Here is a 19,110-nt window from a genome sequence, read left to right on the forward strand (position 1 = left end):
CTGGATCTTTAAAAAGAAAGACATTTGGCAGATCGGCACTACTCCCTCCATTCCTAAATATTCGTCTTTTTAAAGATTTCAAATTAACTATCACATACAGATCTACTCCCTCCGTTCCTAAATATAAGCATTTTTAGAGATTTCAATAAGGACTACATACGAATGTATATAGACATATTTTAGAGTATAGATTCACTCATTTTGCTTCATATCTAGTCCGCATTGGAATCTCTAAAAAGACTTATATTTAGAAACGAAGGGAGTATATAGACATATTTTACAGTGTAGATTAGCTCATTTTGCTCCGTATGTAGTCATTTGTTAAAATCTCTAGGAAGACAAATATTTAGAAACGGAAGGAGTAGAAGTATTGGCTTTATTGGGTTAGTTAATGAATACTAGTATCGGTGACTTTTTCAAGTTGCGTAATGGGTTTTTAGGGGTAAACATGCTCTTTTTATTACTCAGGCAAATTGTTCATAGGGATTTAAGAACCAAACATGTCTCCCTTCAGATAAACTAAGAGCGTGTTTAGCTAAGTCATGGACATCTTAATTTGATAAGCGCCCTTCATGAACAAAAGAGCAGTGGGAGAAGCTGCTTTTTCTCATCTGAATCTCTTGAACAAAAGAGCACCTTAGTTTTTGGTTCCTCGGGTTTATATCACCAAAATCGGCACCAAAAACCTTGCATTAATTTTGCTTGTGTTGTAATTCGCATCACATGCAGTTATAAAAATCTACAACCTCTGTACACTAATATAAGTACATTAGTTTAGAGAGGGAGTAGTACCTAACCATGGATATTATCATTCTGTTGAAATTAAAAGTGTCTTTAATATCAAGATTCTTGTCACATCCAGTTACCTGAAGTAGCTAATTTTTGAACCACCTTTTCCTACCATTACGAAACAATAAGTCCTTATTAAGCTGGGAAGTAATCGAATAGCAGTGGATCATGAGATAGTAAAGAACCACACTATCAACTACTCCCTCTGTCCCAAAATATGAGAACGTTTTTAATACTACACTAGTGCCAAAAACGTCCTTATATTATGGGACGGAGGGAGTAACATTGTGTATAAACGGAAATTACTTTTAGAGCTCAGACTTTTATGGAGCTCACTGAAGAAAATTTTTGACAAAAAATAGATCACATGTTCATGTGGATGTATTCTACATGCATGTACAGTATCACAAAAAACAGGTTAAATATGTTGACATGCGAGGTATACACAAAAGACAATTTCATGACTTTGAAAACGGTGAACAGTTACGCACATTGTTCACTACAAATAACCATGACTTTCCAAAACTAAAAAATCCAATGACTTTTGTCTTTTCTCATAGTCACAAGTTAACTAATTTCACAATTAAACTTTACACACATAGAAATACATCCATATGAACATGTAGAAATTTTTTCATATATTTTGAAACTTCGAAATGTGATTTTCGAAATTTCAAAATAATGGGCTCAGGCTCCATGGAGCCCAAGCACCAAAACGCCTCACTCCATGTATAAATAGCTAGTAACATGGTGTTTAGAGCAGACCGTTCTAGGCGGTGACAAGCAAAGCACACATGATTGATAAATAGCAAACACCATCAAGGATCTAAACGACTAAACAGCACATCACCAAGTTGCTGCAGCTAAATCTAAGCAGCATAACCTTAACCCAGCATAGAAATGAGCACGAAAGGAATCTTAACAAAACACAAAAGCAGAGTACCTCTCACATCAAGCACTAGAATTACAACAACAAAGCCTTTAGTCCCAAACAAGTTGGGTAGGCTAAAGCACTAGAATTACCTTTCTCAAAAAAAAAGCACTGGAATTACCTGCACGGCTGCACCAAACATCACAAGAACAGCTATGTATTTTTCTGTCGCAGCAATTTCCCAGAGAATACAGGTAATAACGAGTTACCAACAAGTCATGCCAGACAGAATCTGTCTTTGACTGTCACGATTTCAGAGCTCAGTCTGGCCGACAGAGCAACAGAATCCAAACATGTCGAAATCTATAGTTTTGACTCCATGGCCAAGCTGGGAACAACTAGATCAGTCAACTTGACTAAATGTCTGCGCAAGCTAATATCAGGCTAACTGACTAAAATGTACAACACTGGGACAGCCTTCCAAGCTCCACAACACATAACAGTGATGAATCATCACGAACCATATATCCTTTGAGGATGAAACGAAACCTATGACAAGTTTTCCAAAGCTCCATGTACCTCGATTTCATATGCTGGCTGACTGGCGCTACTAATCTGCAGATAAGCGAACTACTCTCATTTCCTGTTCATTGATGGGGTGCCGAGGGGAAAGGCGGGCCATAGAAGGGACCCCCAAATCCAAGGAAACCTGGGTGAGGAGGGTTTGGGGCACCAGGGAAAGGCGGTGGCATGTTGATCATGGGATAGTTTACAGGTGGAGGAAACGGTGGGAAATATGGCATTCCTCCCATTGGAAGAGCAGGAACTGGCATAAATGCATCTGTAGAAGGTGGTGGTGGTGGTGGTGGTGGGATTGGGGGCGGCATTGAAGGTGGAAGTGGTGGTGGGCTAGACTCTGGTGATGGAGGATACTGAGGCGGTGGTGGTGGCTGTTCAAATGTATCAGGATACGGGAGTGGGGGTGGCGGTGGGGGTGCTTCAGGCTGAGGGACAGATATACCATTCTCTATCTTCTGCCTCTTAGTACCAGGAGGGTGCCCTTCTATTTTCTGCTCAAAGTTGCCCCTGGTGGCTCGTGAAGAAAAACCGCCGTTGAGGGTCTCAGGCTCACCTCCATCTCCTTCCCGTGAATACATCACTGCAGTCGATCGTCCCTTCTCGACAGAATTAGCATTAGCTGAAACTGGGGGAAAAGTAGCAGGCACTTCAGAGAGACTGGAGTTCTCAACCCCATTAGATGGCTCGTGCCTTGGTACATCTATTCCGAGCTTCTGGCAGAAGTCATCAGCTTTCCTATATCTGACCTGAGCTGCCTGGTAAACAAGGAAAACGTAAGTACACAGTACTGCTATTCAAACAAGGGCATAAGGCCCATGCAAAAACAGCTGCCTCGCAGCAACAATACAAGCATAAACCATTGTGTACAGCCCTAGTACAAAACATACCAATTTAACCCAACATCGGGACTTAAACTTTCATTGTTTAATGAGAAGAAACTTGTCTATCAGAAAACATGTAAGATGCCGGATACTTGCAAACGAATATTCTAGTCATACAAGACATGAAAAACATGTAATGACCCATCCGGTACTTCCCCTTTAAGCCTATAAAATTACTCACCCAATATATCATTTTTTTACAGGGAAGTGGCTGCTGGAATTTAGGAACCAGGGCATAATAATCTAGTGCACACAACACCTGATGACACAGACATGCATTGATGTGTTTACATTGTAAAGTATTTCTATTCCTTTATGAGGTATACATTTTCATTTCTTTAAAACATACTTTTCAGTGAAGTGTAGTGTAATCAGAATTCTGCAAAACCAGATAATTTAAAAGGAGGGGGGGGGGGGGGGGGGGGGCATTGTTGAACATACCCGAAGTTGGTGTCTGACAAGTTCTGTCTTGAACTCCTGAAAACAAAAGAAACATTAGGACGAGCAGCCGCAGACCATGCAACGAATAAATCGTTCTATCAAATAGATCTTAAACTTCATACAGGCATGTACTTCTACACACCTGCTCATGGAGTGCTTCCTTCAAATCAGATACCAGAGTGGCCCTGAGTGATTCAGACATTTTGAATTGTTCAATGGTGTTTCTCAGAATACTATGTTGTTCCTTCAGCTCCTCCACAAAGCTATATCCATTGCTGCTCCCTGACAATATGCAATAAGATTTTTGAGCTACCAATAGTACACAACTGATAACTACAGGTAGTCTATGCAAAGGACAATACAAAGCTAGTTGATTAACTGCAGCCTTATAAAGTTACTACTGAAGTCTAGGGATGTAAAGTTGCACAGAGCTGGACCCACACAGGTTGGGCTGGTCATAGATGAAATGGCAACTTGCCAAGGTGGAAGTAGTCAGTGTATTCGATCGTGCCAGCACATATTTAACGGTTTGACTAATCTTCAGGAAAATAACCATAGGCCACCAATGAAGCTAACACTGAACTGTTATCCATAGCACAGCAGATTGCCATACATACTAATTAAAGGGATACAGGTCTCATTCCTCAACCCACATGTGATGCAGGCCATTAGTTAATACGCGCAGTGTCACAGTACCGCTGAAAGTCCAGGTAATACTAAATAGTAAGTGCTAGATGAAAATGTAAGATAATACTGAAACCCACTTGCACAGCGCCAGAATCATACTAGATCAGATGTAAAATAATATCTTATGGTTATACATCTTACCTAAGTACGAATTTCCATACTCTTTGTTCAGGTTGTCAACAAAGCTTAGAGCACTGTTGCATTCTCTCATCAACTTGGCCTCATCTACAGGTGCCCGCAGCATATGCTTGTAGCTCGATATAACCTTCTCCACCAGCTCTCCACCTGGTTTTTTCTGTAAATGTGTGGAACCACAATGAGTTGCAGTACAGACGACAGGCACAGAGGAATGATATGAGTGTGAAAAGAAATTAATATTACTTACCGACTTTAGCTCCTTAAATTTGCGGGTGTATTCTTCCTTTAGGAGTTGTCCTTGGGTGCCAAACAACTTGCGATCTTCCCATATGTCAACCTGCAACACTTACATAATTTAACACCACAGGCCCACAATTCTAGCCCCTGCGTAAATGGTGTGTCATGGGATTTCATACTCGCTTCGCCCAAAATAGTTAACTCTAAACTGCTACAATTTGAGCCAGAAGAGACTATATGCTAGTGTAACATTATGCAAAGTAGCAAGATGAAGGATCAAACATAAATGCAAAATCACATCATGCCCAAGTGAGTGAAACTCCTAGGGATCTGAGATGTACATGCACACACCATTTCTCTGCTTCTTACCCACAATACTTCGCTGGGACAGATATAACACAAGAATAACATAGGATGCATGCCATCAAAATTTTCAAATGTAAATTTACATGGTTCCAAATCAATGGCTCACTGTGATCAACTCCTGTTAGATTGATTACTTGCCTTGTTGGTCATTTCATTTCGGTTAGTTTCCTTATACACTTTCCTTTTAATTTCTGCCTGTTAGATCATGTCAACCTGTCCCGGGTGAAACAATAATCATCTTCAACGCACTGCCTATAGGTAAACATAGGATCCACAAGATACTAACAGCAAAATTATATACAGGCTCCTACCTGACATAAACGCCATAAAAGATGCACAAACAAAACCAAAGTGTAATTTCTTCACTTGGATTATGCTTCACAAAAAGATACTAACAAGAGATGATCTAAGCTCAAGAGGTTTGTCGCACGAGCCACTTTATAAAAGTGTTTGCGATTGGCTGAGACCATGGCCCACATCCACAAGGATTTTTGTTTTCAACCAGGAAATCTAGACTTCATTTGCTCCTAAAAAACATCCAATCTACCTCCATCGATAAACCCCACTCCAGAAACGGTTGATAGGATAAAAGACCACAAAGTTGTCAGAAAGAAGGTGTTTCAATGTGGTTTTGATTTACACCTTACAGAACATTTGGAATGAGTTGTTGCCGCTAGTGGCCCTACATGTGAATGATGACATGTACTAATAGACATAACTGTCGACAGAGGACGGAGGTTATGTTGTATTTGAGACCCCTACGATTATTCTATTAATCCCAACTGAATGGTGATTGGGCATCACGAGAGGATGACATGCTGTGGCCAGTTGTGGTGGTCTTGCCTGTCATTGATGATGTCGAACCGTTTGGGCATTGGTTGACTGATGTGTTGTGGTCAGAGACACCAAGTCGCAGGCGCAATGGTCCATGACGCTTGTGGGCAGAGTAATATGTGAAGCTCCTCGTGGCATGTGTTGAACTCGAGTTGGGTTGTGATGTTGAGGCTCGAATGGCATGGCCATTAGGGATGCAAAGCAGTGTCCCGCATCAGCCCACGTCCTTCGGTTGATCAAGAAAACCAAATATATTCCCTCTGTTCTCTATAATTAATGTGTTTTGTGCTAGTAGCTCAGCTTAGTGGGCTTTAGTAGGACGCAGCTTTGCAGCCCTAATGGCCATGCTTTGGGCCTAGTTTAGCTAAGCAGTGAGCCCGTTGTATGTGTGGCTTTCTCCTTAATTTTCTCTAATGAACCCAAGATAGAAGAAGAAAAAATAGGTGCTGTCCTCGAGATCCATCCTCAGGCGCCGTGAAGCCAAGAGGAGGTGATACGCCAGGTTCCACGGGCATCACCATGCTAAGTGAGGAAGCTTTGAGTGAACCAATGATGAGGTGATACGCCAGGTTCCATGGACATCACCATGCTAAGTGAGGAAGCTTCGAGTGAACCAATGATGAGGGTACATGCCAAGGCTATATAGAACATGAGGTGGCGCTATTCCTTGAGGTCTTTCCACTTATATGACCAAGGATGATGTGCTACCTAGCACATGGACCTTTTGTATGCTTAGGTGTGAACGAGGAAGCAAGGAGATGCACTTTTAGGTGCCCGAAACTACCAGATTTGACAGAACACCTCCCAAGTGCCTCGGCTCTCCTGTACTACTAGACCCTTACCCCGGAACCAACAGACCCATCAGAGCACCTCCCAAGCGCCACACCTTCCCAATACTACCGGAGCACGACTTTGGAACCTCCAAGCAAGTAGAAGGACTCTAGAACACCAAGCTCCATCCAGAACCACCGAGCGCCTGCCTCGGCACTAACGGATGCCTCATACGATGTGAAGACTCCCTTCATCCGAAACTACCAAGTGTTGCATACGTGCAACTTAAATAGGCCTACGAACTTGTAAGTGGCCTTCGCCCCCCTAAAACCTAGGGTTACAAGGCAAAGTATAAATACCACATCGCCGCCTCTTAGTTAGACAAGTTAGAAAACTATAAGGGATTAGAGAGCTTGTCTCCTACCTATCTCCCCCTTGTGGGGTCCATGGCCACCTGCCATGGTGATGATTCAAGGCTACCACTCATGTGAAGTACCAAGTCCTCCCTAGCCACTAAAAGAACTCCTCTCTTCGGATTGGGGATGAATCTCTACCTTGTCCTCTTTTTCCTTTGGATTTTTGTGAATCAGTTTGACCAATTTATAATAAGTCGGTCACATTGTTGACATGGGTTCCGATTCAAAGGCTTACATGTTTGGCGTTTGTTGTAAGATTTGTGCTTTTCCGACTAGGCTTTTAGTTATCCTCTCTTCCTTTTGGTTTTGCTTCTTTCCCTCCTCCAATTCGTGAAGATCAGACAACCCGAGCGCAACCCGACACATCAGGAGGGGCTTCTCGTCCCTCGTCTGCATGCAAGAAGTTTTGTTTTGGTTAGATTTTGGTGTCACGACTACATCACCCCGACGGGGATAACAATGTTGCCTCCAACAAAAGTCCGTTGGCTGCAATCTCATCTCGATGGCTTTGCTTCGTTGTTGCCAGGGAGCTTGTAAGTTTTTGTTCCCACACCTTCATGGAAGACGAGTTGGTTTGTGTTGTTCGTCGGTGTTTCTCCATGGGTACTGACGGCAATAGCGTTGTCTTCTTCAACAACCTCTTGTTTTCAGCCTCTACAAGCATGGTCGTCCGCTTGGTCTAGCGATCATGGCGCAACTACCTCTCTAGATCGGGGTATTGCCCCTGTCAATATGCTTGGCCCTAGTGCCAACCTCGTCGTACACAACGGTCTACCATTGCAATGATTCAACAAGGTTTTGTCCTCTACAGATCTTTGCAGGACTGAACTTCTCGATCTTGTCCTTCGCTAACGAGAGCTATGGCGGCACAATGACAAGTTTGGATGCATCTTTGGCTAGGTTTTTGAGGCCTAGATTCTTATGTAATTGGGTCGATGAATCCCCCACCTTTTGGATTCTAAATATTGAGAAGAATGTTTGTAAACTAACAAAGTGACTTTCCCTAAAAAACGACCAATTTTTCCTACTTACATTGAACGCGAGAGCTCGCCTTTGGTGGCAGAGGGAATATGTTGAACCAAGTGTTGCGTATCCGAATTTTGAGAAGTTAATTAAGTTCAACTACTACTCCCTTTGTTTTACTATATTTGTCATCAACCCACCATGCGCATAAACCAAGGAAGAACTAAGCAACAATGATGACATCACATCAAATATGTACACTTTTTACTCCCTTAATGGATAACCTAATCGGAATATCTCGAAGCTAGGGACAAATATAGTGAAGTGAGGGAGTATATTTATATATGTCCAATGTGTGCAACAAATGTAACATATGAAGGAGCAATGCCCTTGGAATATAATAATAGATAACAATACAAGGAATGTTTTAAAAAGGCAAAGAGAAAAGAGGTGATTAAACCCACCAAATGCTTGAAAATGGGGGCTTTAATACCTCCATTGTGCCACACTACATACATATCACATAAAAACTTCCGCTAATAGATCTGCTCTTCCATATGCTAATCCTTGGTGCTTCATGACAATTTTTATCACAGATTCACACTTGCGATCGCACGACTCATCTCAACCACATCACTGTAACCCTGCATCTTCTGGTCATTGGCTCCCAAGAAGTCACTAATTAATAGTGCAACATTGCCAATGTTATTTCACCACTCCACTGATGGTGTACAGCAAGTATCCATTTACTTCATCTTGATCTTTGTGTGTTTGTGCTTATGCCAAATCTGCTCTCTTTTTTGTGAGATACTATGGGTCATTGTTGATTTTATCGGTGATTTTATTAGACCAACATATAGCATGGCTTCAAACTGTAAGTCAGCCCATACACTCCGGGACGCCATCTCAAACAGTGTGTCATCTTTGCTGTGAGCTCCCCAAAGTGGTTCATGAATTCAAGCATAGTTCTCGTCCGCCGAAGGGTGTTAAACTGATGGGTATGTGCTTGAACTGCTAGCGGTAAAAAATTGGTGCGGAGAGCCGCGCACATGGCCTCCTAAGTGAACTTGTGACTCTTTGATTCATGAAGTTGTAGCGATCGAGCCATGTTACCAACGAAGTGAAGGGTGGCAATTCAAACCCAAAGCTCAGGCTGAAAGCCATACACAATAAAGTATTTCTCACATTCCTTCCTCCAGAATTGACGACTATTACCGTTGAATGTGGGAAATCCAGTTTGAGAAGAGACCAACTGGAATCAGGTATACGAGGTAAACACATGTGCTCTGGATCTCCACTCGGGCCAGGTACAAAAGAAGTTGATAGGAAGTGACATATGAGTGGTGGTAACCCCATGAGCCAAGTACCCCGGTGTTGTTGAACTCGACATGGCCATAGGCCCGTGGTTCTTGGAGCCAGTGTCGAGCATGTGATGAGTAGCGTGCACCACTGTTATCTCCCTTGCAGCAGCCGAGGTCACAAGATTTGCATGTAGCGTGGCTTTCCCCACCTGCTCTCGCAGTATGTCCGCCAACATACAAAGGTTAGTCACTGCTGACCTCCAGAGGTCCTCGAACTTGTCATTGTCCTTCACTCATCCTTCGTTCACAGCCACCATGAGTGCATCGATTTGCTCCTCCATGGGGATGATCATGGCAGCTTGCTTTCTCCGGTACCATGGCTTCTCCAGGAGAACTACTAGCTCTGATACCAGATTGTAACATCCATCTGACTAGAGATCTCAAGGAGTAAGGGAAAGAGAATAGGGTGCTGAAGGAGGAAGAATAGCTTCTCTCATATGTTCTTGGTTGCTAAGTATTTCTCAGTGTCTTAAACAGAAGGGGCTCTGCCCCTACTCATAGCTCAAGGCTGGCACGCAGGCCAAGTCCAGTGCACGCACAAGGAAACGGTAGTCACCATGTGACAATAGCAGCACACCTGTTGTCACCTGGGCCCTCCCTTGTATATGTAGCTAGGAGGCCTCGAGAGGTCATACCAATTACAGAACAATGGATATGTGTTGTAAGGTAGGTTAACTGGTTGATCCCCGCAAATAAAAAATCTCATAATCTGACCCGCCATCCACAAACAAGACTTCTTCCCCTAGTAAAATTTTCTATATGATAGGAAAACAGTGAACATGAAAGTAATACCGATGTATGCTGACAGATGGTAACTTTAGAAATTAGAAAACTAGCTCGACAAAAAAAGGCAACTAATCAGTCTGATCTTCTGTTAAACTCAACTGATGAATTGACTAAAAGCAACTCAAGCCTTCAGATTTACATTTTAGAAGAGGAAACAATTAGATATTGCCTATTGCATGCATATCAGTTTCATGCACCAAAAAATAGACTAGATTGCTAAACTTAACAATCAGTAAAAGCAACTAATATGACATAAGGCTGGTCATGATGGAAAGTACTCCCTCTGTCCCAAAATTCTTGTCTTAGATTTGTGTAGATATGGATGTATCTAACACTAAAACGTAACTAGATACATCAGTATTTAGACAAGTCTAAGACAAGAATTTTGGGACAGAGGGAGTATCATATACTAGCACATCATTTAACATGATATGGTATCATAGCTTGGTATTATAGTGACCTTGTTTATTGCCATGCATGACACATACTAGTACATCACTTAATATGATATGGTATCATATTAATAGATGTGAGCTTTTAAGTGCTTCTGTATATAACCATCAATAAGTTTCACCTATCAGCCTTGCCCTAAAAGACACACGCCAACTACAATATGAGATAATAAAAACATGAGTAAGTTTCACGTACCAGTCTTTTTACAACATTTCGTCCAAAATCATCACCGTTGGTGAACAGGTCATCTAAGGCAGCAGCGATGACCTTCAAGAACTCATGTATATATCTCATGCCATCCTTCTTACTATTCTGCATAATATCATTTGCAAGGTACAGCAAAGATATCTTTCTCTCTTGAGGAGCTGAGTGAAAATCTTTATTCCATATGTCAACAACTTCCTGGCAACAACGATGATGGAAGATGCACCAGTGCGATAAAGCTTTTTTTTGTTAAGCATAACAGTAGATTTGAGCAAAATTTTCAAGCTGTGCAGTGAGCTAATAATTGCATAGACACATCTTGAGCAAAATATTTCTATTCGTACACAGCTCAGGAAGTCATCAGTTCAATGCAAAAGGTCTACTGCCACAGTGATCTGAAATGCTAAAAGTAACAACTAACAACGCAGTCAATACTAACATTTTCCATAAGCTGTCTTCTCTGACTTTTTGCTTCCCAAACTATAGAAGCCAATGAGTTGAATGAACAAGTCAACTGACAAAGTATGATGAAAATGATTAATCTGTGCTGTTTGTGTGTTGTGCCAAGAGCAACTAGAGAAATGTAAAAACTGAACTCAGCCTCTTCTGTGCGAAACTCTAGTTGGGCCACATTTACACTAAAGCACATGCAGAAAAGAAACCTCTAAGTTAATGCTGGCTGAAAGTAAGGATACTCTCTATACTCTGTTGTGCAATATTAAGCTTTGAAAGCTTCTGCGCAAAGATCTCTGCGCTGAATCCTGTGCTCATCTTATGTAACCTGGCTTGTTCTATGAGAAACTCCCAAATGGCATAGCAAATGCAAATGCAAATCTGCAAAATAAACAAGAACATTAGGAAAATTAGTGACCCTTATTAAGCAATATATTAAAAATCTACAAATTACAAGTGATGTGTGCCAATGATAAAAGCAGGACACACATTCCTTCCCCTTATACATAATTTGCTTTTAAGCCATAAATACAGTCCATAAAAAAAGATAAATTAAAGGGCAACCTGGTGCATGTAGCTCCCGCTTGGGTCCAGGGAAGGGTCCGACCACTTTGGGTCTATAGTACGCAGCCTTTCCCTACATTTCTGTAAGAGGCTGTTTCCAGGACTTGAACCCATGACCTCATGGTCACAAGGCAGCAGCTTTACCACTGCGCCAAGGCTCCCCTTCCAAATGATACAGCAGATAAACAGAAATATTTTTAATATCTTCTGTCGCAAACTATACCACGGGGTAACAAATAATGGAGTCCATATAAGTTATCTGCGACAGTACCAGTGCACAGCAAGGCAGGTTCTAAGCATCCATGCAACAAGTAAAAGGGAAAGGAAAACAAAATTCCACATATATCTTCTTTAAAGCTCCTGATTATCTCACCAAACCAGCATTGATTGCTCAAACACATACAGAGACTCTCCAAAGAGTGTCGGGGTAAAATGTGGTTTTTGCCAGATCACACTCCCAATCCCCAATATGACACAGAACTAGGTAGGTATGGCCGTAAAGAAAAAGCTGCAGCTTTCTCGTTGGGATGGAAATCGGCAGCAGCAGCAGCAAAAGGCTGTCACTAGACTACACTAGCGCACCGACAAGCAGAAAAGAAAAATCCCATCTTCGTTGCTCTAAATCAGCAGATACACCATTCACGAACCGCTGCAAAACTAGAGAAAAGAAGAAAAGAGGAGCCCTTCGGGATCCCGGCGGCCTCCGCAACACCAATCGAATGGGGAAATTCCCCGAGCGAAGACCACCCAGGGAGGCGGAGGCGCCGCCCCCTGCCGGCAGCAAACCAAGCAGCGCCGCCTAAAGCAGAGCAACAGCCCAAAGCAACTGCGGCACCACAGAGCATCACAGAGGGGTGGAGAGAGCGGGAGGGGTGCAGGGGCGGCGGGGAGTAGCACCTGACCTTGCTGGGATTCGGGTCAGCGCATCGAGCGGGGCGGGGGAGGGGGAATTCTAGGGTTTACTAGCTCGAGATTCAGGGGAGGGGGGAGGGGATGGGTGTGTGGGAGACTCGGAGGAGACTGGAGCGTGGAAGGGGAGGGGGAAATTTTTGGCCTTTTGGGAGGGAGAGGCGTCCGTTGCTGGTCGCGGGCCGCGGCGGTGGGCGGGGGAGGCGCTGTGGCTGGGACGGACGGCTGCAGTGACGCGAGAGAAAGGGCGGGCGTGGCTCGTCCCGTGCGGCGGCGACTCCACGAGGTGCTCGCGGAGGGTGGGCGCGGGGCGGCGGGGTCCGCGTGCCAGGGGTGGGCGAGGGGGCTGCTGAAACTGAACGGTGGACGGCCCCCGGTCTCGGTGCCGGGCTGCTGCTGACCTGTGCCGTGCCGTGCCGTGCCGTGCTGTGCTGTGCTGTCTTTCGGCGTTTTTCTGAACTTTTGAGATTTGCCCTGGGCCGGCCGTGTGATCGTTGCGGGAAAGTGGGGTCCACAAGTCAGTGAGTTTAGGGCAACTCCAACGCATGACCCCAACCTGTCCGCATTTGTTCGATTGGGCCAAAACGGACGGATGGCTCAGCCCAACGCGCCGCCGCATCCGCATTTTATGGGCATTTTCTATCTGACGCTTATGCACCCGTTCGCAAACGGGCGCTTCTGCGCGCAACCGGGAGTCGAACTCCCGATCTCTGCCTGAGTCTCGAACGACAGAACCACAACGCTATCCAGAAACAGATGACACATTACTTATTTTCTTTTTATTGTTCTATAGTCATGGGAATTCTTCGGTTTTGGGAAGCTAAACGGGTATTTTTTCCGGTTCATTGTCATTTACGGGTAGGTTTTTATTTGATCTTTATTTTCTTTTTCTTTTTATTAAATACATGCTTTTAAAATCTTTTTTTCAAATTTATGATTTTTCATTTTGCGTTTTTATAAAATATATAAAATAATCGATGAACTTTTTCAAATTTGAGGAATTTTTTTATAAATTGATAACTTTTTTTCAAATTTCATGAACTTTTTTTATATTTCAGTGAACTCTTTTACAAATTTGATGAACTTTTTTTAAGTTGATGATTTTTTAAGTTTGGTGAACTTTTTTCAAATGTGATGAACTTTTTCAAATGTAACGGACTTTTATTAAAATCCAATGAACTTTTTTCAAGGCCGATTAAATTTTTCTCAAATTTGTGAACTTTTTTCAAATCCAATGAACTTTTTTCAGATTTATGAACTTTTTCAAATTTCATCAAATTTGATAAAAGTTTATTGAAAAATGAAAAACAATCCATCGGTTTGATAAGAGTTCACGTATTTGAAAATAATTCATCATATATGGAAGAAAAAATAAAAACAAAAAATGGAAAAAGGAAACAAGAAAAGAGGGAAACGATGTAAGCTAACACATGTGTCTAAGTGGCTGACTGGTTAGCACATTTTTCCCTGGAACAGGAGGTTGCTGGTACGATCCTTCTCTGGCGCACCATTTTGGTTGCGTCTCCGTTTTGGGCAGGCCCATAAGCGCGGCAACATGGGCGCCGGAACTCCTAGTTGGGGCTGACTAGGAGCTCCCCATTTTATGTTCGCTTGGCGTCCGGCCGCCTCTTTTTCGACGCAAACATGCGTCTAGTTTGCGTCCACAAGGACGCTGAACGAACGGGGACGCGTGGTGGCCCTCCACCTACTTTCATCGTCCAAAATTAATGCGCACATGTGGCAGGCCTCGATTATCATTCACATGGGGCGTCGTCCTTTTTAATGTGGAAGTCGTGGACTGGCCAGTCCACAGCTTTCACTTCCTGGATCGGCCTGCCTCCTCGAGCCCCGATACGAGCAAACCCTAGCCACTGTCGTCGCACCCTCACTCGCCCACCTGCCTCGGCGCCGTGGGCTGGCATTAGATCAGCAAAGGGAAGCACAGCCACGAGGTCGGCTCCTCCTCTGATCGACGCCGCTCCAGCAGGTCCGTGCCGCCCCGCACCACCTTCTTCGCTCGCACCACCTGCTCCGCCAACTTTCGAAGCCGCACCGCCGGTGGCCGGTCATCGTGACAAGTCGTACATCCACGTCAATGTCTGCCAACGTTACTGGGAGACGGCGACACTATTGTCACGGGGAGATGTCCACCTGCCAAACAATTGGCATCTCTCCACCGACCGTGTGTCGATCCCTCCAATGCCTGTGAATGGCCGCGGCCATCGCATGGAGATCAACCGACGCCATGCCTGCCTGCCACCGGATCTGCTGGAGGACCCCAGGTACGTCATAGATTCGCCGATGTGGGATACGTGGCTCCGCGACGAGCACGACCTGTGGTGGCAATCTTTTTTGCCGGTCGTCCTCCTAGCCTGCGCCGCCCGCGTCCTCCTCGTGCTGACAGCCCTCCCCAAACACGGGGTCATCGGCGTGTGCGCGGCATCATGCCGACACCTTCTCCGTCCCCGTCCCCGCCGCCCATGACCTAGGAGGAGGAGGGCCGCCTCATGAGGCGGGTCATGGAGGACTCCATGGCCACCCATGACGAGTGGTGATGGGATGGCCTAGAGACCGCACTGGCCCTCTCTGCGGCCAGCGATGTAACCATCCCGGAGCTGGATCTTGACGTCAAGGAGGAGGTGCAGGAGGAGGAGTGATACGTCTCCGTCGTATCTACTTTTTCTAACGCTTTTCCTCTTGTCTTGGACTCTAATTTGCATTAATTGAAACTAACCTGGGCTCACGTTGTTTTCAGCAGAACTACCATGGTGTTAGAAATAAAAGTTCTCGGATTGGAACGAAACTTTGCGAGGATTTTTTATTCAGTAAAAGATAATTTCTGGAGCCAAGAACCACCAGAGGGGGCACCTGGGTGGTCACAACCCACCAGGGCGTGCCCCCCTCCAGGCGCGCCTAGGTGGGTTGTCCCCACCTAGTGGCCCCGCAGACCCTGAAGCCGACGCTATGAAATCACATATTTCTAGAAAAAAATGAGGGAGGAAGAATTATCACGTTTCACGAGTTTCACGAGACGGAGCCACAGTCACCTCCTGTTCTTCATCATGAGGCTAGATCTGGAGTCCGTTTGGGGCTCCGGAGAGGGGAATCTTCGGTCTTCGTCATCACCAATTCTCCTCCATCACCAATTCCATGACGCTCTCCACCGGGAGTGAGTAATTCCTTCATAGGCTCGCTGGTCGGTGAGGAGTTGGATGAGACTCATCATGTAATCGAGTTAGTTTTGTTAGGGCTTGATCCCTAGTATCCACTATGTTCTGAGATTGATGTTGCTATGACTTTGCCATGCTTAATGCTTGTCACATTGGGCTCGGGTGCCATGATTTCAGATCTGAACCATTTATGTTATCACCATTATATCCATGTTCTAGATCCGATCTTGCAAGTTATAGTCACCTACTATATGTTATGATCCGGCAACCCCGGAGTGACAATAGTCGGGACACTTCCCGATGATGACCGTAGTTTGAGGAGTTCATGTATTCACCGTGTGTTAATTCTTTGTTCCAGTTCTCTATTAAAAGGAGGTCTTAATATCTCTTAGTTTCCAATAGGACCCCGCTGCCATGGGAGGGTAGGATAAAAGATGTCATGCAAGTTCTTTCCATAAGCACGTATGACTATTTACGGAATACATGCCTACATTATATTTATGAACTGGAGCTAGTGTCGTATCGCCGTAGGTTATGACTGTTATATGATGAATATCATCCAACATCGCCGATCCAATGCCTACGATTTTCTTACATATTGATCTTGCTAAGTTACTACTGTTGTTGTTACTATTGTCACTGCTACAAAACTATTACTATCACTGTTACCGTTACTGTTGCTGCTACCACTACTATCAAAGCTATTATATTACTGTGCTACTGATCACTTTGCTGCAGATAATTAACCTCCAGGTGTGATTGAATTGACAACTCAGTTGCTAATACTTGTAAATATTCTTTGACTCCCCTTCTGTCGAATCTATAAATTTGGATTGAATACTCTACCCTTGAAAATTGTTGTGATCCCCTATACTTGTGGGTTATCAAGACCTTTTTCTGGCGCCGTTGCTAGGGAGCATAGCTATATTTGTTGAGTCACTTGTGATTATTATCAAATTATCACTATGAAGAATCTGAAGGATGCTAAGACTAAGATTTTTCCCTCTAAGACGAGGGAAGGTAAGGAACTGCATCTAGCTCCGCACTTGATTCACCTTCTGTTATAAGTAAACTTGCAACACCACCACATGCTATTAATCTTGATTTGTTGCAAGTTATTGATGATGCTACTTCTTCTATGAATGATATTTATGATGATGCTGGTACCTTGCTTGATGATAATATGCCACTAGGTGAATTTCTTGATGAACAACTTGCTAGAACTAAAGCTTTTGAGAATGCTGAAACTGATGAAATTGTTAAAACTGATGAAGAGCTTGAAACTGAAATCTTCAAACACCTATTAGAACTAGCCCTTCTAGATTTGAATTGCCAAAGGTACCGGGAGGTTATGTTATGAATGAGGAGACAACTAGAGACAATCTTGCTTGTAAGGATATAGATGATCTAGAAAATTATTATGCAAGTATAAAGAGAAGACTTTGAATGCTAAAATGAAATGTGATCCTCATTTTGCTACTTCACCTATCTTTGTTGACGATAAGGATTATGAATTCTCTGTCGACCCAGAGTTGATTACTTTGGTTGAATCTGATCCTTTCCATGGTTATGAAACTGAAAACTGTTGTGGCACATCTTACTAAGTTGAATGACATAGCCACCCTTTTTTCTCATGATGAGAAAATTCGCTATTATTATATGATGACCCACAAGTATAGGGGATCTATCGTAGCCCTTTCGATAAGTAAGAGTGTCGAACCCAACGAAGAGCAGAAGGAAATGATAAGCAGTTTTCAGTAAGGTATTCTCTGCAAGCACTGAAATTATCGGTAACAGATAGTTTTGTGATAAGGTAATTCGTAATGGGTAACAAGTAACAAAAGTAAACAAGGTGCAGCAAGGTGGCCCAATCCTTTTTGTAGCAAAGGACAAGCCTGGACAAACTCTTATATAAAGGAAAGCGCTCCCGAGGACACATGGGAATTATCGTCAAGCTAGTTTTCATCATGCTCATATGATTCGCGTTCGTTACTTTAATAATTTGATATGTGGGTGAACCGGTGCTTAGGTACTGCCCTTCCTTGGACAAGCATCCCACTTATGATTGACCCCCTCGCAAGCATCCACAGAAGAATTAAGGTAAACCTAACCATAGCATGAAACATATGGATCCAAATTAGCCCCTTACGAAGCAACACATAAACTAGGGTTTAAGCTTCTGTCACTCTAGCAACCCATCATCTACTTATCACTTAAATATCGAACAAATACCAAATTCACATGACTACTTATAACAAGACTTCTCCCATGTCCTCAGGAACAAACATAACTACTCACAAATCATATTCATGTTCATAATCAGAGGGGTATTAATGTGCATAAAGGATCTGAACATATAATCTTCCACCGAATAAACCAACTAGCATCAACTACAAAGAGTAATCAACACTATTAGCAACCCACCACTACTAGGGAAAAGCTTATAGGCAGACGCTTACTAGTAGCGCGGGTTTATACCCCTCACTACTGCTATTTACTAGTAGCGCGGGTTTATAACCCTCGCTACTACTAAGTTGATAGTAGTAGCGCGGGTTTATAACCCTCGCTACTACTGTGGTCTCTACCGTGCCCCCGGGACAATGCCATAGTAGTAGCGATGGGTATAAACCCGCGCTACTACTAAGTTGATAGTAGTAGCGCGGGTTTATACCCCTCGCTACTACCACGTACATGGTTTTCTTAACAGCCATGAGATACCCATCTCCTCCCCCAAATCCCTCATCTCTTCCGCCACTCTCCTCTCTCTCTCTCTCCATACGCTCTCACATCGTCCTCTTGCCCATGCGCTCCTCCTCCTCCATGGCGTCGAAAGAGGCCACCGTCTCGCGCCACCGATGTCTAGGAGCTCCCCGGTCTTCCACCGGCGTCTAGGAGGCCGCCGCCTCGTGCAACCATGCCAGAGCACCTCACCACTAGTGACCAGCCCCGCCGCTCCCTCCATCTCCTTCCTCTCTCCCTTGGTTTTCTTTTTCACTCTCTCCCTCTGGTTTGATTCACCCTCCCATGTCCATGCCCGTGCAGGTCGTCGCCATGGACGACCAGGAGCTAGCTGGGATGGTCGGGAAGAGGAGCCCCACGCCGCTGCCTTGCTCTTCCATAGAAATGGGCCCTCTCCAACAGCCACCACCGGATCTGGTTTGCCACTGCCCGTTCATGCCTCCGATGACCCCAACCGTCGCTGGATCGAACCACTGCTTCCATTGACAACACGCACGG

The 19,110-nt window shown here is 44.0% G+C and overlaps 1 protein-coding gene and 1 pseudogene across 4 annotated transcripts; one reads left to right on the forward strand and one right to left on the reverse strand.

Moving 5' to 3' along the window:
* Positions 1-1,861: 1,861 nt before the first annotated feature.
* On the reverse strand, positions 1,862-13,000 carry LOC125545793 (uncharacterized). 4 transcript variants are annotated; one of them, XM_087513849.1, is made up of 9 exons: positions 12,697-13,000; positions 11,795-11,956; positions 11,473-11,611; positions 10,769-11,016; positions 4,634-4,723; positions 4,390-4,543; positions 3,704-3,843; positions 3,562-3,597; positions 1,862-2,994 (listed from the first exon to the last, which is right to left on the reverse strand). In XM_087513849.1, exons 2-9 carry the CDS (start codon positions 11,906-11,908, stop codon positions 2,308-2,310), a joined length of 1,608 nt encoding a protein of 535 aa, XP_087369975.1. In that variant the 5' UTR covers positions 11,909-11,956; positions 12,697-13,000; the 3' UTR covers positions 1,862-2,307. The 4 variants fall into 4 exon arrangements, with proteins under 4 accessions (XP_087369975.1, XP_048565788.1, XP_048565789.1 ...); XM_048709831.2 differs by lacking the exon at positions 11,795-11,956 and having other exon boundaries at positions 12,697-12,999; XM_048709832.2 differs by lacking the exon at positions 11,795-11,956 and having other exon boundaries at positions 12,692-12,999.
* A 1,485-nt stretch (positions 13,001-14,485) lies between these two features.
* On the forward strand, positions 14,486-15,360 carry LOC147981156 (uncharacterized; annotated as a pseudogene).
* The last annotated feature ends 3,750 nt before the right edge of the window (positions 15,361-19,110 follow it).

Source organism: Triticum urartu, chromosome 3A, assembly GCF_056163025.1.
Source record: "Triticum urartu cultivar PI428250 chromosome 3A, HENAU_Tu73, whole genome shotgun sequence".
Classification (NCBI taxonomy): domain Eukaryota; kingdom Viridiplantae; phylum Streptophyta; class Magnoliopsida; order Poales; family Poaceae; genus Triticum; species Triticum urartu.

Bases quoted from the DNA above. Each gene is read 5' to 3' on its own strand.
- LOC125545793 (XM_087513848.1), bottom strand. From the start codon at position 12,639: ATGCTCTGTGGTGCCGCAGTTGCTTTGGGCTGTTGCTCTGCTTTAGGC. The intron at 4,724-10,768 runs GTACGTGAAACT...TAAGTGTTGCAG, and splicing joins GAAATGTTGTAAAAAGACTG to GTTGACATATGGGAAGATCG. The intron at 3,598-3,703 runs GTGTGTAGAAGT...TTTTGTTTTCAG, and splicing joins AGGAAGCACTCCATGAGCAG to GAGTTCAAGACAGAACTTGT.